Raw genomic sequence first — 27,309 nt, 5'->3', positions numbered from 1 at the left:
CCATATAGTAACAAGGCTTCTGAGTACTCTAGCACCTTGTTGGGTGGGGTGGGGCTAGAGTTTACAAACTAATTCACTTTAATTCTCAGAATACTTTTGTTCATTCCTTTATATGGTGTACGTTTTGGGAATGGGCACGGTTGAAAGTTGGAGGACACATTAAATGTTTTATTGGGAGAAGGGGTTTATTATATGCCATGAAAGCACTGATGAAAATCATCACTTTTGAGAATAGATTAAAATACTTGTTAACTTTCACCAGGCGACTCCTTGCTGCATAAATCTGTAAGATCTTCCAGGCATTTTATGATGGATTAACTGTGGTCTCTTTCATACTCACTCCAGGCCTCCAGGTGCCATGGAAACAGGACCATGCAAAGAGCTGAGCTGATTGTCTTGGTAGCCTTGAGCAGTGCAGTCTGAATGCTTTTTAGGGAAGAGGGCAGCAGACTGCTTAGGCCACACTCCCCTTCAGTGAGACATCCTTTGTGGGATTTCTTCAGTTATTCTTGGGGTTTAAGTGGCCTTTCCATTTCCTGTTTCCTCATCCTGGGACAATGCTGCAGGCCAGCCCTTACCATGTCTGAGTCTCTGCTCAAATGTGATGCCATCTCAGAGGTCCTGTAGACCTCTTTACCTAAAATAATTCTCTGCTTGTCCTGTATATCAACTATTTCCTTTTTTTTGATTATTATTTTTTGAACATGCTCCTACATCCCTTTCTACTGTTGCATAAGAAGTTGCCACAAAGCTGGAAAATTATAACCACCTAAATTCGCTGCCTCACAGTTTCCCTGAGTATCTAGTCCAGGTCCATCATGGCCTGATTCTCTGCTCAGATTCTTACAAGGCTGATATGAACTTGTTGCCAGGGCTCAACTCCCTCCTAGAGGCTCCGGGGAAGGCTCATTTCCAAGCTCACTGGTGTGTTTGAGAAAACTCAGTTCCTTATGGTTTTAGGACTGTGGTGCCTGTTCCCCAGTGGCGGTCAGGTGGAGCCTCTCAGCATCTTAGGGTTGCTCACCTGCCTTTTATCGTGGCCCCCTTGGCTTCGGACCAGCAGTGACTTGTCTATCTCTCCATATATTTCCAACCTCTCTGACTCTTCTGCTCTGAGCTGGAGAAATCTTGGGAGCCACGGGTTCATCCAGGGTCATGTCTTTCAAGAAGTTTAACTGTGTCATATAATGTAACATAATCATATGCGTGGTATTTCTTCATATTCAGAGATTCTCGGAATTAGGGCAAAGATTAGGGAACTTTACAGGAACATTATAGGAAATCTTCCACTCACACTAATGCTCATAAAATAAACATCTATCCTAAAGAACAGTAGTCTATGAAGGGGAAGAATTGACATCCGAGGTTGTCTTTGTTAATTTGTGTTTGTGTGTGTGTTTTCCTTACCGGATTTGCAGTTCTGACTTTTTTTGTTGTTGTTGTTGTTAGTTTCTATGCTAACATAATTTTTAAAACAGTTATTAATGTAGAATTTTAATTTTTAATAGTAATGTTATTTTATATATTTGGTGAGGATCTGCTATATCATAACACTGTACTAAACATTTTGCAAATATCTTATTGAATATTTTACTTGCCGTTGGTGATAGGTATTATTTGATCCACTTTATAGCTGGAGAATCTGAGGCTTTGGAGATCCTGAGCCACATGGATCACATCAGGCATCTTTTAAATGAAGGAGGTGCCTCTTGACCCCTCCAAGCTCCAGTGCTGGGACGGGACTTATTACTCTCTCTGTCCACTTGTATTTCTCTGAGTTCACATTTGCTTATTCCAGGCAAAAATGAGGACATTTTGATATAGACAGTTATCCTTTAAGATTGTAATTCTGGTAATATTTGTAAAAAAGATGTAACTGAAAAGAATTTGATGTAAAGTCTCCAAAGGTAATCACTCCTCTGTGATCATGGAGTGCCCTTTGGAAAATACAGAATTTGCTTAGATTATGATGAACAGTTTCTTTTCATTTTAGTACATTTTCATTTTGGAATCAGGATTTCAAATTACTCTTTGAGTAAATTGGTTTGACTATAAGGTTCTTCCTTGTAACCAGCATTCTCATTTTGTCAACAACTCAGAAAATAGAAACATATGTTTACTAGGACTTTTGATAATGCCAGTTCAATCCAGTAAGATATGACCCTTCATCTACTAAAGAGTTATTAGTGAGGGACTCAAGACATAAACAAAGAATGATATGTGGTAGCATTTTTAAGTGACAGAAGAGAGAAAAAGATGCTGTTAAAGTTCAAAAAGAATGATTATTTTTGTCTATAAGGTATCAGGGAAGGCTTCCTGGATGAAGTGATGATTCAACACACCTTGCAGAACAGATGGAATTTTGAGTCCTAATATTTCAGTAAGTGAGAAGAGATAGTCAGAAGGGTTGTAAGGAAAGAGGGACATATGGGTCTGTGTGGGAACAGCAAATCAGCAAGTGTGCTTGAATCTTATAATGTTCCCATGGTGTGAAAGGAAACTGTCAATGTAGGTCCTGCAGGACTGAAGAAGCAATGTTATAGTGAATCCAGACTTAAACCTTCCCAAGATATTGCCATGATTCTGAAGTTTATATGGAATGCAAAGGATCCAAAATATCCTTGAAGAAGGATCTTGACGATCTTGAAGAAGACAAGTCAGGTGGGATGTCTTCCTCTACTGAAGACAGACTTACAAAACTATAGTAATTAAGATAGGATTGGGGGCATCTGAATGGCTCAGTCAGTTAAGCACCTGACTCTTGATTTCAGATCAGGTCATGATCTTAGGGTCATGAGACAGAGCTCTGCTAGGGTTCCATGCCGAGAATGGAGCCTGCTAAAGGATTTCTTCTCTCCTTCCCTTTTGGCTCCTCCCCTCTCTTTTTTCTTCAAAAAAAAAAAAAAAAAAAAAAAGACAGGATCAAGAATAGACTAATAGTCCAGTGGGACAGAGCAGAGTGTCCAGGTGTATTAATGAATGCATGCTAATACCTTTATTATTAAAGGATATACAGACCCAATACATGAACACTTCATTTATGGCAAGGGTGACACAGCAGGGTAGTGGGGAAAGAAAGGACTGAAAAAAAAAAAATAGTATTGGCTCCATTGGATGTCTGAATGGGAAAAAAGTAATTATATTCTTATCTCACAATACACATTAACATTAATTCCAGATCATTTGGAGGTTGCAATGTAAAAGGCAAGGAATTCAGGCATCCAGAAGATAATATTGGAGAATACCTTTATGACATATGATAGGAAATTTTTAAAAAGTAGGTACAAAAATACTAAATATCAAGAAAAATATTGATTCCCTGAACTACACTAAAATAAAAACTTAGGTTTATGCTTAGGGGTGTAAACATGGAAGCCACAGGAAAAGAAAGTGTAATTTATAAGGCAGAAAAATGAGATAATTGAAGTATATGAATAACTATTGTAATTTTTAAAGAAAGGCAATCCAGTGACAAAATGTGGGCAAGACTTCTAACAGCCAATCCATGCAAGTGGTTATGGAAATGACCTTTAATACTGCAAAATTTCTCAAATTCCTTACACATGGCAGCTAAAGGCACAATGAGACCCCATAACACACTCACCAAAATGGCTAAAACGACAAACACTGACTCTCATACAGTACTTACAGAAGTATAAGCAATGGGTTTGGGACGACTTCCTAAATTCTTAGTCAATATGAACATATCTGTACCCCATAACAAAGAAATTTTACTCTCAGGTATATTCTCAAGAGAAATGCATGATCATGAACACCAAAACACAAGGTGGTCATGGGATGCTCAGTCGAGAAAAAAAAAATCACAAAAGTTAAAACCTAGCAAATGCCCAAGAAAAAAGTAATCGATAAGTCATTTGTAGGATTTTAATAGAGTGCTAGCATCAATAAAATACATGACCTAGAGATTTATTCAACCAAAGAGGAATTTCACAAACATGATATAGATGGTGGAGATGTTCTAGTTCCTGACTTGGGTGGCAGCGTACGTGCATGTGCTCACCGTACCATAATTCAAGGGTACGTTTAAGATTTTTCACTTTTCAGTGTGTTATTCAACAGATGAAAAACTGTTGTATCAGGCTTGAATTTGTCAGTGAACAATTTGTCTCAATGTCTCATAAAAAAACCTGTGTGAATATGATGGAGATTCTTTATACATTATGATTTCGGTGATTTTTCTATGAGTATTAGAAATGGAAGATGAATGATCACAATGCTAATTGAGTTATTCTGGTAGCTGATCCTCTGCTGTAGTGATCTCTAGGCGAATAGTTGCAAAAATTTTGTTGTGCTTCTCATGGGGAAAACAGCAGTTGCTACAACACGGCACTAAAGTTTACTCTTGAAATGTTTTCTTGTGTAAGAAGGAGGTAAGAATAAAAGAGTTTACTCAGTCAAGTACAGAAAACAAGTAAGATGATCCCAGTGGGTTTTTTTTTTTTTGGAGTTTAAAGTAAAAAATAAAATTTTAATTTAATTCCCTATTATCAAATTCCCAAGGTATGACATGCTTTGGGACCTAAGTTCTCCCAGAACAAAGGAATGATGTCACTACTTCTGGAAACTTTGATCCAAGTGAAAAGACAATGTGTTTTGGAGTGGAAGCTTACCATATTCTTATGAACACTAAGAATAAAACCAAGTAATTCTAAGAAAGTCTGACCTCTTCTCTGTGCAGAGGCACAGATGACAGTGGGCAGAAGGAGCACATGCTGAAAAGAGTACAATTTATACTCCACTTTAATTTTAATTCTTGGAAGAGGAAAGGAACTCATTGGAATGTAAGTTTAAAGCACTTTTAAAAATCCACTTTGGTCCCTGCATTTACTCTTCAAGAATTTTAGTATAAATGGGCTTATGGGAAAATGAAAATGACTGACATCTTGAATGTGGGGTGTGTGTGTTTTTTTTTGTGGGACATAGAGAGATATCAACTGTCAGACCATAATTGGTTAGAATGTAACCAATGCAGCAAACTTAATATGAAGTAATGTGAAATTCTGTAACAGACACAAAGAGGTTATAGTCAAAAATGCCTCTTCAAGTTCAGTGACTGCCAAGAGCAGAAGTCTGGCCACCTTCTCCAGGTGGGGAGTCATCTGCATGGAATGTTGCCCTGTATTATGAGCCTCACACTCAAAGTGTGGGTGCAAAGGAGGCAACTGTAACTGAGAGCCCAGCTGCAGATGTTTGAGAGCCCTTGTCCTTGAACAAACTTGGACTCTGCACAGGTTTTCTCTGGAGCTTCGTTGCTCTCCTTGTCATCAACAGCCCCTCCACTGATAAATTCTCATACAGGCACTGCTTGATTCTCTATCCCTCAAACAGCATGCAGAACCGGGTTGAGACTCTGAGGCTCCCGCTTGGGAGAGTGGCATCTTTAAAAGGATGGAGCCTCTGCATCTAGATGGGGCCGTATCTTAATCTCCAATGACTCTTAGGAAATACTAACTCTGGCACTTCAGGCACCCTTTTCCACACTTCATAGCCTCTTCTGTAAAAAATAGGTAGCAACGTGTTTCTTACCTAGGTTTTGGTGGAAAGCAAATGGGCTGATGTTGCAAAGCACCTGGTGCCTCAGTTTTCTTATTTACAAACAGTGAGATTGGGGCCAGAGTTCTCTCTGTTTCCTATAATTTTAGAAATCTTGAACTCCAAATGCATAGTTTGCAATTGTTTCTCACTTTCTACCTCTGAGGCTTCCTAGATTTCTTCCTTGTCTGTTTTTCTTCTCCCACTTGATTGCAGCTAATTTGTCTTCTCACTTTTTCTTTTTAAATGTTGAAATAAATTTCATATAAAAATAAATACAAATAAAAAATACAATTAATAATAAATAAATAATAAATGAAGGCAATTAAGGAATTGCTTTAGATTGCTTTTTTTCCTTTTTTTGGTCTTGTTTTAAAATTTTTTCCCAAAGATTTTATTTATTTATTTGAGAGAGAGAGAGAGAGAGAGAGAGAGAGAAAGCAAGCAGCAGGAGGGAGAGAGGGACAAGCAGACTTCACACTAAGTGAGGCATCCAATGTGGGGCTTGATCCAAGGACTCTGAGACCATGACCTGAGCTGAAACCAAGAGTCAGAAGCTTAGCCAATTGAGCAACCCAGGCACCCTTAGATTATTTTTAATTACAAGGGTAATGCATGTGCATTTTCTCCTTGTATTAAATCTTAAAGTTGTGGTTAAATCTAGAGTCCCTTTGATTACCTACCTACATCCCAGTTCACTGACCCTCTGTTTTCAGAGGTAATGAGTACTCCTTTGGTGCCTCATCTGTCCAGACTTATTTACTCTCTCTCTCTCTCTCTCACACACACACACACGGAAACACACTTAAATAATTCAAGTTAAAGAAAACATTGAAAATGTTCCTACTATCATACTGTACACATCATTCTGTGACTTGCTTCTCCTTCACATATTTTGGAATAATAGCCACGTTTCTACCACTTAATTTTAATTTTTAATTCCAGCATAATTCCCATATAGTGTTAGTTTCAGGTGTACAGTAGAGTGATTCAACAGTTCTGTACATTACTCAGTTCTCCTCAGTGTACATGTTCTCTTCATTCCGTTTACACATTTCACCCGTGCCCCTCCTCCGACCTCCCCTCAGGTAATCTACTACTTAATTTTCAACTGTCTGTAAAATAGTCCACAGAATGGCTATACCAAGATTTATTTGCTGTTAATGCCTTTCAGAGACTATTCGTATGGATTTCAGTTTATTTTTTAATCACTTGGAGCAACGGTGAAGAGAACATCATTGTTTTTTCCATTCTGTGTTTCCTCAGGGTGGATGCTAAGTAATTTTAATTAAGAATTTCTGAGGCCTCAGTATGCACTTAAAAAAAAATTTTTTTCAAGAGACAGTAAAACACTGCCATCCAGAGGCTGTGGCCTTGCTGCAGCCCCTGATTTCCTGTGACCGCTTATTGTCTCCCGGCTTTGTCAGTATTTTACATTTTCTCATTTCTGAATATCTTGTCACTTTGATGGGTGAAAATAGCATATAATTGTTGTTTCAGTTTGGTTTCTGTGATGATCTGGGATATTGAACATCCTTTCGTATTCGTCGGGACTTCAAGCATCCTGTCTGCGGCAGGCCAGTCTGCATCTATCTGCCTTGTGTCACAATGAGTATTTTAGTATCTAATGTGTGGCAGTTCTTGAAGTGATCCGATTATAATCCTTTGTGACATATGCTCCAGTATTTTTTCCATCTGTGTGTCTTATTTTTGCTTGGAGTGTATCCATCTACTTAAAACTAGGATGTAGTAAAAATGTTCACCATTTTCTTCAGGTGATTTTTATGTTCCGTTTTAGAAGACCAACCCTACAACACATCATAGCGTTATTTCTCAGTGTTTTCATAGGACATGTTTATAGTTAGAAGTTTCCTTTTTAGTTTAGTGGTGTGGGGTAGAATTTTAATATTATCTATTTTTTCAAATTTTTATACAAATATTGTAGCACTTTTTTAGCAGTAATCAATCCTTACTTTGCTGATTGAAAGATGACTTATTTATTCTAAATTGACATCTATGCCTAGATCTGCCTATGGTTTTTCAGTTTTTCTGTCTCCTATTCATCTATTCTAGTAACAACATCTTTTTTTTTTTTTTAAGATTTTATTTATTTATTTGACAGCCAGAGATCACAAGTAGGCAGAGAGGCAGGCAGAGAGAGGAAGGGAAGCAGGCTCCCCGTTGAGTAGAGAGCTTGATGCAGGGCTCTATCCCAGGACCCTGAGATCATGGCCTGTGCCAAAGGCAGAGGCTTTAACTCACGGACCCAGGCGTCCCTCTAGTAACATCATCTTACGGGTTTAAGTGCAATGGCTTTATTGATGTGTTGATATCTGGAATAGTATATCCCTTTCTTTGCTTTCCTTTTTTGAAATTGTCTTTGCTATTTTTGAACATTTTTCTCTTCCACAAATTGAAAAATCAGATTGTCTCTTCAAAAATTATATTTTCATTTAATTTTTCCAGTTGGTTGAAATTGCATTAAATTTGCCACATAATGTGTTGGTTGTTCTAGTCTTCAATCAGTTTTAGACAGCCAGGAGCAAGTTTGTAGCCTGACCCAATCAGCTTTTGACCCAGTGCAATGTGGGAGACCATACAGCATAGCTAGGAACTATGAATGTTTCCTTGAACAAAGGAACAAAAAGGAACTACTTAACTCTGTAAGAAGAATCTTCTTGAAACTCCCAGAGAATATATGTGCACAGGGTAAGCACTGCAAACATTCACACTATAACCAAAAACTAGATATTATCACATTTTGTACTATTTAACATTATATTGGGGAACACATCTGAAGTACTAAACCATAAATTAAAAGAAGATGTTATTACAGGATTTTGAGAAGTGGGGCTGTTAGGTGGAATTTAAATCAAGAACAGTTCTCATGAGCTCAAAACAAAGCAGGGCTGTGTAAAGGGGCCAACATTACAACATCAGAATAGGCCTAAACCAAACAGGTAGCACAGTGTCCTGTTTCCTTGAAAACTATAAAGGTAAGACCCATGTAGAGAGTTGTATCAGACAGCCCTCACACGGAGTTTTGTACCTGGGCTGGGAACTGAGACTGTTTTACTCCGTCAGATGGTCTTAGATAGTCCAGACCAGAGTGGAATATTTCACCTTGCTGATATAATTCCAAACAAAAATTTCAGATAGTCTCTAATTTTAGAAAATAAAATTTCTCATTGAGTAATAAAATATTTGTCACCCACCCCCCGCCCAATGTTGTTAGGGTACTTTATATCTGTAGTCTATCTGTGAGGGAAATATTGTTTCCTATTCACTTCACAATTGATGTATCCGTGTCTGTTATTTCAACATGAGAAATGACCATGAAGATTCTCCTCTCCCTGTTAGAGCTAAGTTTTGTTTTCTCAGGAAGAAATGAATCTTAATAAATACATGGGCATTTGGGCATTTCTTCCCTGGCACACTAAAGTCCTATAATTTATATTTTTCTTCATATGAATCTTGAACATTCCTTATCAGGCTTATTTATAGCTATATTATCATTTTGAGTCAATGATTCCATTTCATTATAATTCATAGGAAATTACTGACTTTTTTACACTGACCTTCACTATTTGGATGAACTCCTTCATTTTTTTTTTCTAAGAAAGCTATTTTATTGGTTGACTATTGTACACTTTTGTCTGTAAATATTATCCCTGTTTTCTAGAATTCTTACATCTTTTTTAAATTTATGGTTTAGTACTTCAGACGTGTTCTCCAGTATAATGTTAAACAGTACAAAATGTGAGAATATCTAGATTTTGGTGATAGTGTGAATGTTTCCAGTGCTTACCCTGTGCACATATATTCTCTGGGAGTTTCAAGAAGATTCTTCTTACTGAGTTAAGTAGTTCCTTTTTGTTTCCAATTTGGGAAGTTTTTCTTTTCCTTACTTCCTTTTATTCTTTTTTTTTGAGTCACATTTTATCAAATTATTTAAAAAATTTTATTAAAGTAATTTAATGCATTTCCTTTCAATATGTAAATGTGGTGAGAAATTTTATAGGTTTTCAAATGGTGACCCAATTCCTAGTTCTAATCTCTTTAAAACATTTAAGCCATATTGCTCTTAAGAACTTTACTATATTTGATTTGCTAGCATTTAATTTAGTCTCTTTTTATATTGATGTTCCCAAATTAGACCTGTAGTTTCTTTTCTTGTGTATCATGTTATGTTTTCAAATTATTTAAACTTGTGCGCATCATCTATTTTCTGCTTTTCTCACTTTAGAAGACCAACGCGATCAATGGCTGATGGAAACCATACAAGAATCACAGAGTTTATTTTCATAGGCTTAAAGTATCATCCTCAGATGCAAGTCTTCCTTTTCTTGCTCTTTCTATTTTTTTACCTCGTTACCATGACAGGAAACTTGGGTATGATTATTCTCATTCAGATGGATTCCCACCTTCACACGCCCATGTACTTTTTTCTCAGTCACCTGTCCTTTGTGGATGTCTGCTTTTCATCTGTAGTGGGTCCCAAGATGCTCACGGACTTCTTCGCTGACAGGAAGGCCATCTCCTTCCTGGGCTGTGCTTTGCAGCAATGGTTCTTTGGGTTCTTCGTGGCCATTGAGTGCCTTCTGCTGGCGTCCATGGCCTATGACCGCTATGTGGCCATCTGTAACCCATTACTGTATTCTGTAACCATGTCACAGAGACTTTGCATCCAGCTGGTGGTTGGACCCTATACTGTTGGCTTCCTGAGCACCATGACTCATACAACAGCTGCTTTTCGGCTTCCCTTTTGTCGCTCCAACATTATTAATCATTTCTTCTGTGACATGTCCCCTCTTCTTTCTCTGGTATGTGCCGACACCCGGATCAATAAATTGTTGGTTTTCATTGTGGCTGGAGCTGTCCTGGTTGTCAGTAGCCTGACCATTATAATCTCCTATTTCTACATCCTTACTGCCATCCTGAGGATCCGCTCTGCTGATGGGAGGCGCAAAGCCTTTTCCACCTGCTCCTCCCATCTCACGGCGGTGTCCATCTTATACGGGACTCTCTTCTTTATCTATGTGCGGCCAGGTGCAATTTTTTCCCTAGACGTCAACAAAGTGGTGTCGGTGTTCTACACCGCGGTGATCCCCATGTTGAACCCTCTCATCTACAGCTTGAGAAATAAAGAAGTGAAAGCTGCCATGCGCAGAACGATCGTCAGGAGCAAGTTTTGTATCAGAAGTTAAATTCCAATCTGGAATACAAAATAGATAGAAGGAAAAGCTTCCAGACATGGTTAGTCTATCTGGTCATCATCCAAAGAGACTAGCAATGTGCAGAGTTTAGAGTATGGAATCCTTGCCAACTATTTCTTTAAAGCTCCCTTTCAATCATGTGCACGTGGATAATAAAAATCCCCAGTCATCAAAAATCAGAGCAATTCTGTTTCCTCAAATAATTTCATTTATTGAGCATAAGATAAAAATCTAATAAGTGCTGGATCATCTAGCTACAAATGCTATGGCACTAGTTGGACCAATATATGTGTCCAGACCAGCAGAGACTCATTGGAATGACATATATGACCTCCATTCCTAAATCCAGAATTTAAAATAGAAAACAGAGCAGGTCACTTAGCTACAAATTATTATTATTATTTTTAAATTTATTTGACAGACAAAGATCACAAATAGGCAGAGAGGAAGGCAGAGAGAGAGAGAGAGAGGAGGAAGCAGGCTCCCTGCTGAGCAGAGAGCTGGATGCGGGGCTGGATCCCAGGACCCTGAGATCATGACCTGAGCCCAAGGCAGAGGCTTTAAACCACTGAGCCACCCAGATGCCTCTACTACAAATTATTATTTTTTAACAAAAGGAACTCCTCATATCATATTCCTTCAAATATCTCTTATGTGTATTTTCTTTGTCCTTGCTTCTGAGAATACTATGTCACAATGACTGCAGAAAAAAGCAAATACAAGCAGAAGGTGAACAATATTGACGATAAAAAACTTTTATTCTTAATCTTCCACCAAGTGACAAGTGACAAGAGAGATGTCTCTTTACATATTTGACTCTGAAGCTGTTCCCACTATTACTTTAATATCTATATTTGGTTTTTCTATTTCTTTCAGACAAAAATAAACTGGCATCGTTTATTATAGAAATTAGAAATAAAATGCAAACGGGTGAAGGAGAGAACAAGGAAATTCTAAAAAAATCAGAGGCAATAGGTGTTGAGAAGCCAGAGGTAAACTAAAATGAAGAAAATGTATATCCTGTTCTCATATTAGTCTCTTTTTGTTGTTCGAAATTAGAAAGAAAAAGAAATACAATAAAATGAAATTTAAAATATATTTTAACACCTGTCTGTCCCTCACACAACAGTGGAACAATTCAAGAGGTATTATAATTACATCAGAGAAGAGAACGTGATTTTTTGAAAAGTGTTTTTTTGCTGCAAGCCCGAGTGGTTTGAGCCCTGATTGCTGAATGTGATCTAAAAATAGAGAACTTATCTCCAGTTTATAGAAAGATATACGGGGAAAAAGCAGAGTGAGACATGCCTCAGGAATAATGTGGGGAGAACTAAAGCAAAAATGTATCTCAAGTCTGTGCCCTAATAAATTTCATGATGGCGTTAGTGGATAAATAAATAATTTCTTTACCAGTATTGGTGGAATGATGGTGTCCCAGCCATTCCTTCTTGGGATCATGAGCCTGTTTTGACTAATGCAGTTATTACAGGCATAGAACTTTGCAAGGACTGGCATAGAGTGGCTTGAGTTCCGAGGGAGTGAGCGGGTTGTGGAAGGATCTGACCACCAAGACAATGAAGTGGCATATTGTGGTTTCAATGAGGCGACTGCCTCAGACAGCAGAAATGAGTCACAGGCTAGGAAACAGGAGAGACAGAATTAGTGCCGATGGAATGCTCTGAAAAGGATTCAGATTTTACCTCAGAAATTCCTTCCATTTAATTTACATCCCTTATTTATTTTTGAAATAATTGATTAGATAAAGGCTGGGATCAACACTCTCAGGTGTGTGTGTTTGCTCCAACGGTGAAATAAGTGATTTCATTTTCTCTTGGTGAAAGGAAAATTATCAGTGTTTTAGGCTGTGCCTTTACAGCACAGATCCTGCACTGAAGGAAGGTTCTTGGGCATTCTCTTTTTCCCCCCTTCTTACTGAGTTTTTTGGCAGTAGAGTCTTTAATTTCTAAGTTTAATGCTTCAGGGTACAAATATGAATCTGATCTGTGTTCTCTATGATTTTTGGACTAGGAAAATTATGCAACATTAAAAAAAAATAACTACAACAAAACATCCCAAACATTTTTCACCTGAGTTACTGGGATCCAGGTAGATTTGGTTCAGCCTGGGGTCTACGGGGAGTTTTGTGAGCCCCAAGTACCCTACGGCGTATGACACGTAATACCCCTGAAGCCATCTGAAAGAAGGAAAGCTACATGAGGTGATTGACGGCAGGAAATGCATCCCAGTCATTTCAGTGGCCACTCTGAGTCTCAGCACGAGTTGATCCAAATCACAACCCAGCTCCTCTCTTCTGTAATACTTGACTCTTACAGCCTTGGGGGGTTTGCTGATGGACAAATAATGTGGGTCCCCAAGTCTTTTTTTTTTTTTTTAAGATTTTATTTATTTATTTGACAGAAAGAGATCACAAGTAGGCAGAGAGAGAGGAGGAAGCAGGCTCCCCGCTGAGCAGAGAGCCCGACGCGGGACTCTATCCCAGGACCCTGAGATCATGACCCCAGCCGAAGGCAGTGGCCTAACCCACTGAGCCACCACCCAGGCGCCCCCCGGGTCTTAAGATTTTGTTCATCGCATGATGTTGGGTGACAACACCAGACAAGCTATACCACGTTTTATGTTTCACTCAAATAATGAAACTTTAATAAATGTCCTAAGAAAAAGTTTCCAGTTAAGAAAAGGGATGCAAAATTGATTATGAGCCCCGGTGCCTCTAAAACATCTCTTGATAAAAACTCGATCTTTGGAATGGAGTGGGTGACATCAGCTGTTCTTCAGGTGCTTAAAAATTCCCTGAAATCCACTGGGATCATCTGTGTAGACACTACTTTTGCCAAGGCTCTTGATATTTTATGGGTGGCTCATTTAAGGAATGAACCAATAGAACTCATTTAGATGGATGTGAGCCATCTGAACTCAGAGTGGTGGGTCAGTAACTGTGATCTAGAATCTCACTTGAGCAATTCCAGTGCCAAATATAGTGGTGCTGAAGGGCAAGTCCCATGGGGCTAATGGAGAGCGCACGCATCTGTGACCTAGCCAGAGTTCTCACTGAAGGTGATGAGAGGCTTTGTGCCCTCCAAGAGATCCACAAACCACTCTCACCATGGTTTGCCTCACTGCTTTTCAACGGTGAGGCACAACAGTTTTTTAATTGAGATGTTTCAATTTACTTAGGTTATCCTATCATTTCATGTATAAATCGAATCAAAAAGACTTTGAACTAATAAGTATAAAATATGAGCCTAAATTTGAAATTTTTTTGCTGTTATTGCCTACGAGAAAAAATGAAAACACATTTTGGGGGAGCTTTAATTATTTTAGAGTGTTTGGAAAGTGAAAAGAAAGAAGAAAAAAATCGTGTCATTCCGCAAGTTGCATATAAAAATGTGTCTATTTTAATACACTTATTTCAGGCATTTTCTATTTCTGTATGTTTGTGTTTATATATAGCTTTCAGATATGCATAAATGTACAGTCTATTTTAAAGATAGTGAAATCTTAAAAAACACATGTTTTTGTAATATGATTTTGTCTATACAGATACTCTATGTTAAATATTTGGGTTATATTATTCCAGTAGTTTTCTGTGTGTGTGTGTGTGTGTGTGTGTGTGTAATTTTACAAAATTTCATATGAACTATTATTTTAGCCAGTTCTAAGCTAAATCACAGATCAAATATTTTAAATAAACTATTTTCTATTAAATATCCTTCTCAAAAATATTTTTAATTGCCAAGAAATTATAAAATTAATAATGGTGGTGAGTGATGATTTCTAATTAGTAGGCATTATCTGGTTCTGAGGATACAGCAGTGAGTAAGACAGGCAAAGACCCTTCCTCCATGGAGCATGTATTTAAGGGAGAAAAGCTTGTAAATAAAGGTAAATCAGCTAAACATCAGTACTAGTTCTACAAAAATAATATAATGGGACAGTAGATGTCAGGATGCACCGTACAGCTAATGAGCAGTGGGGATGGGGTTTTAACTGAGATCCCAGAGAGCAAAACTTAAGCTTTTCGCTATTATGCTAATACCATCATCTTGATAAGATCATCTAGGAAAAAGAATAGCTAAGAAAAGAAACCAAGAGGTTCCCTTTGTCTCTGCAGACAAAACTGCTGGAGAAGCATCCCGTCTTTCTTTCTCCTCTTCTTTAACAGGTGTCCTGTTTTTAGCTGAACACACGGAAAGCACAATAAAAGACTGCAAAGCACAATAAAAGACTGCAGTTTTCAGTCTCCTTTGGAGGCGAGTGCTGACACGCGATCAGGTCCTGGCTGGAGGAGTGGAAACTTGGTAAGATGCTTCTACCAAGTCTCCTTAGAACTTCAGAAAGTGCCTTTCCTCACCCCCATATCCTTCCTATTCCCTGGAATGCAGATTTAAGGGCTGGACCTTGAGCACTCACCGGCTACCTTGGGGAAGCATGTACGTTCTTGATACTGTATTTCTGCCCTTACTAGTCCTCTATTGACTACCTCCAGATCTGTTTAGTGACAGAGAAAATAAATTTCTTTAAATAGCTTTTTACAGTTACTGTTATTTTGAGTTTCCTGTCTTATATAACCACGTCTAATTCAAACGGATGGAAATCCCTCTTTCGAAGGCAGACCGTGGGAGTTAAACACCCACGCCGCACTTGGGTTGACTCTTGGCTTGACTTTTATGCTTTCATGCATTCAAGGAGAGTAAAATCAGGAGAACACACTTTAAAAAGGCATGGAGTTGAGGAGGAGTTTCTGTTCATGCTCTCTCTCCGCATTTGACACCCTTCCAGAGAAACAAATGCGGGCATATCTCATTTTATCGTGCTTCACTTTACCGTCCCTCGCAGATAACCGTGCTTGTCAGGAGTTGAAGGTCTGGGGCAATCTGGCTGTGAGCGATTCTATCGGCGATTATTTTCCCAACAGCATTTTCTCACTTTGAATCTCCCTCTCACGCTTTGGTCGTTCTTGCAATATTTTAAACCTTTTCACTATTATTGTTTTTGCTCTAATGATCGGTGGTCAGCGATCTTGGTGTTACTATGGTGACTGTTGGAGGCACCACAAACCATGTACATGTAAGATGGGGAACCTTGTCGTAGACGGGGGTGTTCTGACAGCTCCAGCAACCGGCTGCTGGTCCCATCTCTCTCCCTCTCCTTAGGCTTCCCTATTCTCTGAGACGTCGTACTGAAATAGACCAATTAATAAGCCTGCAATGACCTCTGAGTGGTTAAGTGAGAAGTTAACAGATGTGGCCAACTTCATGTTGTCTTAACTTTAAGAAATGGCCACAGTCACCCTGACCAGTGAGCAGCCATCAATGTGGAGTCAAGACCCTCCACCAGCCAAAAGATTACAGGTTGCCGAAAGCCCAGATGATGGCTAGCATTTTTTAGCAGTCACGTGTCTTTATTTTTTATTTTTAAAAAAGATTTTATTTATTTATTTGACAGAGAGATCACAAGTAGGCAGAGAGGCAGGCAGAGAGAGAGAGAGAGGAGGAAGCAGGCTCCCTGCTGAGCAGAGAGCCCGATGCGGGGCTCAATCCCAGGACCCTGAGATCATGACCTGAGCCGAAGGCAGAGCCTTTGTATGTATTGTATACAAAAATAGTAATGTATTTTAAATTAAGGTATGTACATTGTTCTTTTAGACATAATGCTATTGTACATAATAAACTACAGTATAATGTAACTAGAACTTTTACATACATTGAAAAAACAAAACAAAAATGTATTTGATTTGCGTAATGTAATACTCATTTTTTTGCACGGCTCTGGAAGGGAACCCACAATGTCTCGAGGGTGTGCCTGCACTACGTCCCTGCCCTCTTCCTCTTGTATCCCCTCCTCCTCATCCCCGATCTGGCAGCTCTGTCCAGGGTGTTGGGATTCTCTGACTGACTTCCTCTCCTGGTGCAAGTGTTATCTCTGAGGTTTTGGAGAGTCAGAATCTCGTGATTTACAGCCCCCACCCGGTGTGGGATGGACACGTCACTTACACTGAAAGAGTCATTCTCTTGCCAAAAAAGGGAAAAGGGACATCTGGTCTATTCCAGATGGACGCATTTGAAATGGAATTTTGAGGAAAGACAGAGAGAGAGGTTTAAGGAAGATGTCTGGAGAGAGGAAGAGATGCCGTTTTCACACATCCTTATCCCCTACCAAGGTGAAAGACAATCAAGAAAAAAAAACAAAACAAAACCCTGTTTTTAAATATGCTTAGACTCGGGTGTGTGAAAGATAGAGGGAGAGGGAGAAAAAGGGAGAGAAGAGAGAGAGAATTTAGATAGGAATGGCCTAGTTATATTCATTCTTCCCAAGTAAAACTGCATGGTGTGAAATTCAAAATAAGGAGCTATATCCAATAATACAGAAAATTTAAACAATTTAAACAATTTCTTACTATACCCATCTATGAAGTGGAGATAACATTATGTAGGGCCCTTTATTATTATAAAATTCAGAAAACTATTACAGATAAGTTCTCAGAAGGTTGTGACTGGCATTTCTAATTTATTATTATTGCTTGTCTAATAAAAATTTTGTATGATCGTCTTTATGGATGTTAGGAAGGCATAAGACACCGTCTGTTCCCAATCAAATTTCATAAAATTTTTGTAGCCTAAACAAAAAGAAATTCTTCCTTATCACGTGTCCTGGGGAGATACTCCTTTATCATCAGAGTCTAGCACAATATCTGACCCAGAAATGATTCAACAGAAGTTTGTTAAATCCATCTGAGGTCATTTGGAAAGGAATGTGATGATCATTAACTTCTGAGGCTGATATTAGTCTCTTCCATTTCATGTTAACAAAGATTCCCTAAAAATGACCTTATATCCTCCATTCTGAAAATCCTAGTTTTACATATTTAGTTTTATTTTAGAACAAGTTTTGCTTTAGATATGTGTTTTCACTACCATGAAAGGCACAATTTCACATTAGTCATGAAATATATTTTATTATCCTTCTTGTTTTTAAAAGTCATCTATTAACATGGTCTCAGTGAATATAGGATTCAAACAAAAGGAAGACAGGTTTCCATAGTGAAGTAGCATTTTAAGAATTCCTCCTTATGGTGTAGCTAAACTTGGCCACTAGATGGCAGCATCAGCTTATAAATCACAATAATTTTGTCCACAAACATTTCCTTTAATATTTGAAAGCATTATTAAGATAGAAGGCTTGGGAAAAAGTTTCAAAAAAGCCCTAAAAATTAATTTTAAAGGGTTGTGAAATCATAGATACATTTTGTGTGTTTGGGCCTATATACACTAGTCCCTCCATTACCTTTGGTTTTGCTTCCTGGGGTTTGTGTTACTTGCAGTTAGTTGCAGTCTGGAAGGAGATGATCTTTCTTCCAATATATTGTCAGAGGTCAGTAATAACCTAAGGGCATGTTGCAATGCCTGTGTCATTCACCTCATTTCATCTCATCCTGTAGACATTTTATCTCACATCATCTCAAGAAGAATGAGTACAGTGCAGTAAGATATTTTGTGAGACCGCAGTCACCTAACTTTTTTTTTTTTATGGTATATTGATTTGTTTTATTTTATTATTATTTATTGTTATTAATCTCTTACTGTGCCTAATTTATAAATTAAACTCAATGCTAGGTATGTATGCATAGGAAAAAATGAGGTTTATAGAGAGTTCAGTACTATTCATAGTTTCGGGCATCTACTGGGGGTTTTGGAATGCATCCTCTGTGCATAAAGGGGGCCTACAGGAATGGGTACTTTACATGGAATCTCTCATCACATTTTTTTTTACATTTTTTTTCTGCCTCTCATCACATACTTTAACTTTCATTGCACATAAAAATTTAACATGTCTGATCTACTCTCATATTCTTATCTTTCAAATTTTGAGAGTAAGGTACAAAGGAGGAACAATGTTTTATGATGAGTAACAAAGTTATGACACACTTGTTCTAGAAGACATAGCTCAGAGATTGTACTCAGTCATCCAACATTCTGGTAACTCCGTACATCATCATAACAACAAACAAAAAGCTTTTGTAACATTAGCTACAAAATACTTTTCCTGGTTTGTCCTTTGCAACCTTGAAAATAAATAAAATTTTATGGATGGGTTTGTTTCATGCTTATTACGACGTCCATCTATAAATATTGAACATAGATTAGAATATTTGGCAAACATTTATTTTTGAGTTTTCATGTTTTTTCATGTTTGTATTTTAATTATTCAGGAACTTAAGAATATTTAAAGAATAATCCCTTTCCTCTTCATGGGATAATAGTTACATATAAATAATAGTGATAACTGTAAAATGCTATTGTCAATTGAGCTATAGGAACCCTGAAATGTCTATGGCATTGACTGTGTTGTGGTCTCTCTCCTTTTGGTCATATAGTAAATGTAACACAAAATCTCCATAGGAAAAGATAGCACCAATAAATTCTATATAGAAGGTCATTACAAGTTTTGAAATTTACAGGGAGAGATCGCTTTAGACTGTAGCTGTCAGAAAGAAGGCTTACATTTCAGCTAAAAATTGCATCAGTTTGAAACATTTTTCAAGATTCATCTGACATTATTATAACAAAAATGCATAAAATTTTTAAAATTAACTTATCGTATTGTCAACCAAAAGTGTGCAAATCTTTTGCAGCAGAGGTTGAATGCTCGGTGGTGAAGCTAAAAATAGTATATTTGTACCTTTTTTCCTTTGTTCATTTTTCCCTGTGTAATATTAGTCACTTAGGTTAAGAAGAAAATAACTTTTAAGGACACACAAATATACATTAAAAATAATCTTAATTATTTGCCTTTTCTTTGACAAATGGATTTGCCTTATGAATTTGAAATTTCAACTTAATCAGCAGTGATTATATCAATACAGCTAAAAATAAACTATCTGCAATTTAGGTCTTTATGACCTCAGAAATAATTTAATTGACATGTAACATTGCACTAGTTTTAGGTGTACAGTGTAATAATTTGATATATGTATTGCAGAATGGTTACCACAGTTTTGTTAACATCTATCACCACAGAGTTACAATTTGTTTTTGTAATGAGAACTTTTAAGAATTTTCTCTTAGCAACTCTCAAATATGCATACAATATTACTGACAATAATCACAATTGGGTACACTATATCCTCAGGATTAATTTATCTTATACCTCATTTTGCTCACCTTTCCAGCCCCTGTCTCTGGCAACTACCAAACCACCAATCATTTCTCTGTATCTTTGAGTTTTTGTTTTGTTTTGTTTTCTAGATTCTATATATTAATGAAATCACACAGTATTTGTCTTTCTTTGGTTTACTCAGGAAGTAAATTTTAAAGATTTTTAATGTTTATTATGGGTTTTTCCTTTATTTTTTATTTTTATTTTATCTTTTTAGAGAGGGGGGTAGAGATGGAAGGAGAGGCAGAGGGAGAAGGAGGAGAGAATCTTAAGCAGTCTCCATATGCATCACACAGCCCAACTCAGGACTTGATCTTACAGCCCTGAGATCATGACCTGAGTCGAAATCAAGAGTCAGATGCTTAGCTAACTGAGCCACCCAGGCACCCCATTCAGGAAGTAAATTTTAAAAGAAATCTTAGAAATATATATTCTTAAGATTCAAAACAGAGATACATAAAGGAAATAAAAATAACTATGAGATAAACAACATAGGAAGAATTAAAATGTTTATTTCCACTTACAAATTCACCCCCAAAGAGAAAATATAAATATGCTTCCAGAACAAGCATTAACCAGTTCTTCAAAGAACATTAACCAATCATCAGGAAGACAGTCAACAGGACCAAAGTTACTCCCCAAATCCTGACTAATGACAAACACTTGTTGTAGACACTTTACCTAAGAAAACACACATATACGCACACATATATAAACCTTTATTGATATTGAACCTGTCATATAATAAAAAAGGATTATTATCCAGACAACTCATTATCAACATTAGCCAAATTATGGTAAGAGCCCAAAGGTCTGTCGACTGATGAAAGGTCAAGAAGATGGACTATTACTCAGCTGTCAAAAAGAACGGAATCTGGCCATTTGCAAGAACTTGGATGGAGCTAGAGGGTATCATGCTATATGAAATAAGTCAGTCAGAGAAAGACAAACACCCTGTGATTTCATTCATATGTGTAATTTAAGAAACAAAGCAGATGAACATGGGGGAAGAGAAGGGAGAGAGGCGAACCATAAAACCATAGAACGGACTCTTAATGACCCTGAGGGTTGATGGAGGGAGGTGGGGGGAATGGTCTAGATGGGTGATGGGCACTAAGGAGGGCATTTGTGATAGGCCCTGGGTGTTTAGGTAAGTGTTAAATCACTAAATTCTATACCAGAAATCAATATTACACTGCATATTAACGAACTGGAATTTAAATAAAAACTTGAAATAAAAAAAAAACAACAAGCAGAAATAAAAGGGCGATATCTAAACAGTTTTCAGTTTTCAACATATGTCTTTCCTATGTAGAGTGAACAGAAAGTTGTTATCAAAGACTAAGGTCTCATGGAAAATTTGCTCTAAAGACTATAGCAGCATGCTGAGAAATTAATAAAAAGTCAACAAACAAAGTCTCCTAGAGTGGGAAGTTGTGTTGCTTGCAGAAGGGCTTACGGTTTTTGCCATTAGGCTGGAATCCGTTTCGACTCTGTTTTGGTTGGCGATGTTTGTGTTGCAGAGGAAACAGAGCCCTGAAGCACTTTGTTTCATGGGCTTTTATGTATTTCCCTTGCCGTACGTTAACAGTTCAAATATAATATAATGTCTTGTCATTCAGCTTAACCATCATTAATATATTCTCAGAAATTCTCTTTCCAGCCCTTGCTTACAGTGGTTAAACGCTTTGTATCTTTTGGGCAAAGTCCTGGGAAGATTAGTTTATTTGGCTACATGTCATAAATGCTATCATTGAGAAAAGTTAATTTTCCACATTCTCTGCCCTTGTTCCCAAGATATGAAGGCAATAGAGGGAGAATCTGGGGGAGCTAAGTTTCTCCTGTGGCCCACCCTCTCCACACTACATCAATTTACCTGGGAGTCCTTAGAGGTTCCTGGCTTAGCCTGGAAATAGAATGGAGGGAGTACATCCAGTTAAAAACAAATATAAGACAATCAGAAAACAGATCACATCAGACTTACTTAGTGTATGAAGCAAAACTTTGACTGAACTTTCCCTGAGGGCTTCATTCCCAGGCTATGGTAGACTTTGGGGACAGAGGAGTTTCCATAGCAACCACAAAGAAAAAATAATGCAACTAGTTCAGGGAACTTTTATCTAATTGATGAAGACTCTGAGTATGTTTTGCAGCAAGTACTCCACATTTTCTTCTTGGAAGGAAAGAGAGTAAAAAAAGTAAAACCAAATGAGCACTGAAAAGTCTGATTTATTGTGCATGAGAAGGCAGCCATGTTAGGGGGAGAGAAGAACGCTGACACCCTGGGCTCATTCCTACTTTAGTTTTCATGCCATCTTTAAAGAGGAGAGAGCATATTAGAATGTAAGTTGAGAACTTCTAAATCATTTTCTGTTCTTTCTACCTGATTTTCAACAAGTTCAAGAGAGCACAGCTTGCTTTAAGTGGCATTAAAATAAATTATATATTTGAGTGACGGCCAGGATGGGCACGATCCTCCTGTTTGTTGGATGACTGAGAAAAATTTAAGAAGAGGTAATTTATGTAGAGATAAATCTAGGTTTGGCAACTGGATCGCAGTCTACTCACATAAGTATAAAATGGGACCGATGCTTTAGCAGAAGAAGGGAGAAGAGATTGCACTGAATTCAACTCGCATCCCTGTCTATACCACCTGGGTAACTTCCTTGCTAAGGAAAGATTATCACAGGCTGTGTTGTTATTATGCTAGTGCTCTGAATACGAGAGCTGGTTGTGCTTCCCCACTCTGTGTGGTTTGATTTTTATGGAGTAAGCACCAAATGCAGCAGAGAACTTGAGAAATTAAAATGTGCGTGGAAGGTTTGGGTAGCTTTAGAAACCAAGGTTGACAAGGTACTGTCTGGGAGCTTTGGGTGACTGCCGAGTGGAAGACTGAGAGGTAGTGTTGGACGGACCCTGGAGGAGTTCCTAGACTCTTGAAGAGACCTAAGCAAGAGCTGAGTGTGATGGGTGGACTGTCTGCCCGGCCATCGGATCTTTCTCTTTAATGGCCTAAAGCAAAGAATCTAAGGTAAGCTGCATTACTGGTCTCAGAGGAGACACTGTTAAAGTCAAGTAATACATTTCAGATTGGAAAACTGGAGGAAAAGTGTCTAGCCTAAGTATGATGTTGCACTCCAATAGTCCTGGGCTAATAAAACTTTTAAAAAGTAAAGTATAGGGGTGCCTGGGTGGCTCAGCTGGTTAAGTGTCTGACTCTTGATTTCAGCTCAGGTCATGGTCTCAGGGTCGTGAGATCAAGCCCTGCATCAGGTTCCCCACCCAGCGGGGTGTCTGCTTGAGATTCTCTCTCTCTCTCCCTCTGCCTCTCCCCCTACTCTCTTTCTCTCTCTCTTAAATAAATAAGTAAATAAATCTTTAAAAAATAAGTTAAGTATAAGTAGGGTTCAAGAGTACTTAAACATCTTCCTCTCATGCTAAGCAGATGAGAGAGTTCTAAGAGAGTAAGAGAAAGAGTTTTAGTGACACTGAACATGTGAAGCAACTCATGTTCAAAGACCAGCTGACCTAACCAAGGGCACCCTAAGAGGGTGTCAAGGAATAGATGGAGGGTATACAGGTGGGAGAATTTAGGCTCTTTTCTAGAGTTCTTCCCTGTGTGTTTCCATAAAGGTGATATTCAAGGGTACCAGTCTCTTATCCTACGGGCTTCCCGCTAGTGGCCATTGGCGGTAACCTCAACATCAGGAGTAGGCAGCCAAACACACATTATTCCATACTCATAGTGGAGCGGATTTTGCATCTCTTTGCAAAAGTGAGGAGTGGAATTGTGAACACACAATTTCTGCAGCGACAAAGGAAAGAGCACAGTCCGTTTGGACATAAACATGTGCAAAGCCCATCTCTGCCAGTCACCAGCATGAATGTGCATCGACCTTCAATTTTCCTCCAAGTTAAAGGAGATAATGATACTTACCTTGCAGACTTATTCAATGAAGCATGCAAGGCAAAAATACTAGCAATTATTGTGCACTTAGTAAGGTGCTCAGTGAGACTCTGCTAAGTGCTTTGCATGTGTTATTTCGTTGTACCCTCACACCAAATTTACAAGGTGGGTGTTATTATGATCATTCCTGTTTCACAGTGAAGACTTTCCCAGGGTCAGAGGCGGCGGGCTCCAGAGTTGAAGACCATGCATTTAGTCTTGGGTTATAATCGCCAAGTGCACGGTGTACCTTCTAAAACTGAGTGGCTGCTTGTTTCTTCCGCAGCTTGCCTCACTTCCACTCTGCGGTGTGTGTTCCCCTGGTGAACGCAAGCAAAGTTCACTGAAGTGAGTGTTACTGGACATCTGCTCTGGAGCCATCTCTGTGATCAGCTGGCCATGGGACCTTTAGCAACCTGCTTTTCTTTTCCCGGATTTTTGTCTTCTCCTTTCGGCATTGGTGGATTTCTGCAGAGTCTTAAAATATGACAGCTTCGGATCTGATCTTCTGCCTGGGTCCCTATCTCACTTGCGTTTCCTTGGCCACAGGATGCAATGAAGTCATATCACCTCTAAGGCTCGCCCAGCTACCGGTATATTTTTTTCCGTGTCTCATTTTTGAAGATGTGTTCACCAAATCTGTTGTGACTCCTCTGTTCTTCTAGTGGAAACCAGAACCAGCCAATGGCCATTGAAAACAACACGAGGGTCACTGAATTCATTTTCACAGGTTTGAGTTACAACCCCCAGTTTCAGGTCTTCCTCTTCCTGCTCTTCCTGAGATTCTACCTCATCAATCTCACCGGAAACTTGGGTATGATTATTCTGATTCGGGTTGATTCCCGCCTTCACACGCCCATGGACTTTTTCCTCAGCCACTTGTCCTTTGTGGACATCTGCTTCTCCTCTGTGGTGAGCCCCAAGATGCTCACTGACTTCTTCGTGAAGAGGAAGGTCATCTCTTTCTTGGGCTGTGCTGTGCAACCGTGGTTTTTTGGGTTCGTGTTTTCTGCTGGGGTCCATGGCCTATGACCGCTATGTGGCCATCTGCAACCCATTATTGTGTTCCATTGCCACGTCCCAGAGACTGTGTATCCAGCTGGTCGTTGGTCCCTATGTCATCGGGTTCGTGAACACCATGACCCATACAACGAATGCATTTCATCTTCCTTTTTGCGGCCCCAATGTCATTAATCATTTCTTCTGTGATATGTCCCCCCTGCTTTCCCTCGTATGTGCTGACAGCAGGCTTACTAAGTGGGTAGTTTTTGTTGTGGCTGGAGCTGTGGGTGTCTTCAGTGGTCTGACTATCATGGTCTCCTACATGCACATCCTCATTGCCATCATGAAGATCCACTCTGCTGAGGGCAGGCGCAAAGCCTTTTCTACCTGTTCTTCTCACCTGACGGCTGTCTCCATCCTGTATGGTACTCTTTTCTTTATTTATGTACGGCCTAGTGCAAGTTTCTCGTTGGACATCAATAAAGTGGTGTCGGTGTTTTACACAGCCGTGATCCCCATGTTGAACCCACTTATCTACAGCTTGAGAAACAAGGAGGTCAAAGATGCCATCCACAGGACAGTTACTAGGAGGAAGATGTGTAGGGTCTGAATTCTTATGTAGAAAGGAAATTGGGGAAGAAATCTAAAAAGACAGACTAACTGTGTGGATTCCTAGGATTCCAGGCCATTTGCAAGTGTTGGGGGTTGGTTTGCAGTCTTAATTCACCTTTCCACTTACTCCTTTATCTAGTCAATTAATGGATTCATTCAGCCTTGTATATGATCTTTCATCTGTGATATACCAATATTAGAGTTCACATCTATTGTCTGCTTAATTTTGCTTCTCTCAGACATCTCACTGCTCAAATATTTTATTTATTTATTTATTTATTTAAAAGATTTTATTTATTTATTTGACGGAGAGAGATCACAAGCAGATGGAGAAGCAGGCAGAGAGAGAGATAGAGGGAAGCAGGCTCCCCACTGAGCAGAGAGCCCGATGCGGGACTCGATCCCAGGACCCTGAGATCATGACCTGAGCCGAAGGCAGCGGCTTAATCCACTGAGCCACCCAGGCGCCCCTGCTCAAATATTTTAAAAGAAGCTTTATTGGGGCACCTGGGTGGCTTAGTTGGTTAAACGTCTGCCTTTGGCTCAGGTCATGATCCCAGGGTCCTGGGATTGAGTCCCATATTGGGTTCCCTGCTCAGTGGAGAGCCTGCTTCTCCCTCTCCCTCTGCTGCTCTCCTGCTTGTGCTCTCTCTCTCTCTATATCGTCAAATAAATAAAAATCTTTCAAAAAATAATTTTAAAAGTTTTATTACTTAATTTCAGTTATTAATTTTTTTGCCATTCTGCTAATATACTTTCTTTTCCTGTTGACTCACTGACATTGGAATTTTTAAAATGCAGTGCTCTAGGGGTGCCTGTGTGGCACAGTTGGTTAAGTGTCTCATCCTCCGTTTTGGCTCTGGTACTCAGGGTGGTGAGATCAAGCAAGCCCCACCTCGGGCTCTTCACTGAGTGTGGAGTCTGCTAAAGACTCCTTCTCCCTCTGCCCCTCCCCCACTGCATTTTCTTTCTCTAAAATAAATTAAAAAATTGCAGTGCTCTGGATTTTGCACTTACATCTAGCTCCCATCAATAGGAATCTATTTAAAAAAAAAAAAGATGTGGGATTTTAAGCTTAACCTCATGAGTGGAATGAAATCCTTGGCGGTATACACTAGTTTTTTTGGGTGACCTTGACACAAAGAACTATGTATATATATCTCAGGCACTGGAAATGGATCTGTGTCCACCTCCAGCAGGTAGATGGTTCATAGGGATTGTTTACAGTCATAGAGACTTGTGTTCATCTCTAATGCATTCAACACTGACAGAGCTTGCGATAGAAGGTGTTAAGCCTATATTTTCTCAGAATTCAATTTTCTGGAGGATGTTGAGAGGTTTATTACCTAATGTTCTGCAGGTTGGGACTTGGTTGTGCCCATGATGGTACCTTTTAAAACCCTGGTAATAAAGCTTATTACCCAGCCAAGAACATACAGAGAAATGCCAGAGTTGAAGGTAGACTCTTAGTCTAGACCTACCTGTTTCTAGTAAGGTCAGTAGTTTTGTATCATCACAAGGGAGTTCATACACACAGCTCAATTACTTGTTATGACTCCAGGGTCATGTGAGTGATGGGCAGCCTTTGGGTCTGAATGCCGTCGCTGTGTATGGAGACTGGGCTCCCATATCAGGGTCTCTGTGTCCTCTCAGAGACCCAACAAAATAACCTGATTCTACCTTATCTTTCTTGATATGGCTTTACCTCTTGGTTTTATGATGAAGACAGAAAAAGCAGAGAGTTTCATGGAGGAAATGGATCAGCATTCCTACATGACATTATAATATCATGGCTTAATCATT

At 38.8% G+C, this 27,309-nt stretch overlaps 1 protein-coding gene across 1 annotated transcript in view; it reads left to right on the top strand.

The window, feature by feature from the left end:
- Nucleotides 1–9,815: 9,815 nt before the first annotated feature.
- The window catches only part of LOC309840393 (uncharacterized protein), a gene marked incomplete at its 5' end in the record, with an annotated part of 40,274 nt that continues 22,780 nt past the window's right edge, over nt 9,816–27,309 (top strand). Inside the window, 5 exons of the mRNA XM_082682442.1 lie at nt 9,816–10,755; nt 11,646–11,761; nt 24,179–24,240; nt 24,558–24,804; nt 24,977–25,493. Coding sequence (XP_082538568.1) covers nt 9,816–10,755; nt 11,646–11,761; nt 24,179–24,240; nt 24,558–24,804; nt 24,977–25,493 — 1,882 coding nt within the window. The remainder of the gene's footprint in view (nt 10,756–11,645; nt 11,762–24,178; nt 24,241–24,557; nt 24,805–24,976; nt 25,494–27,309) is intronic.

The sequence above is a fragment of the Mustela nivalis genome (genome assembly GCF_964662115.1).
Source record: "Mustela nivalis genome assembly, chromosome: 9".
Classification (NCBI taxonomy): Eukaryota; Metazoa; Chordata; class Mammalia; order Carnivora; family Mustelidae; genus Mustela; species Mustela nivalis.
The sequence above is the reverse complement of the archived record's forward strand: the minus strand, read 5'-3'. Positions and strand labels throughout refer to the sequence as shown.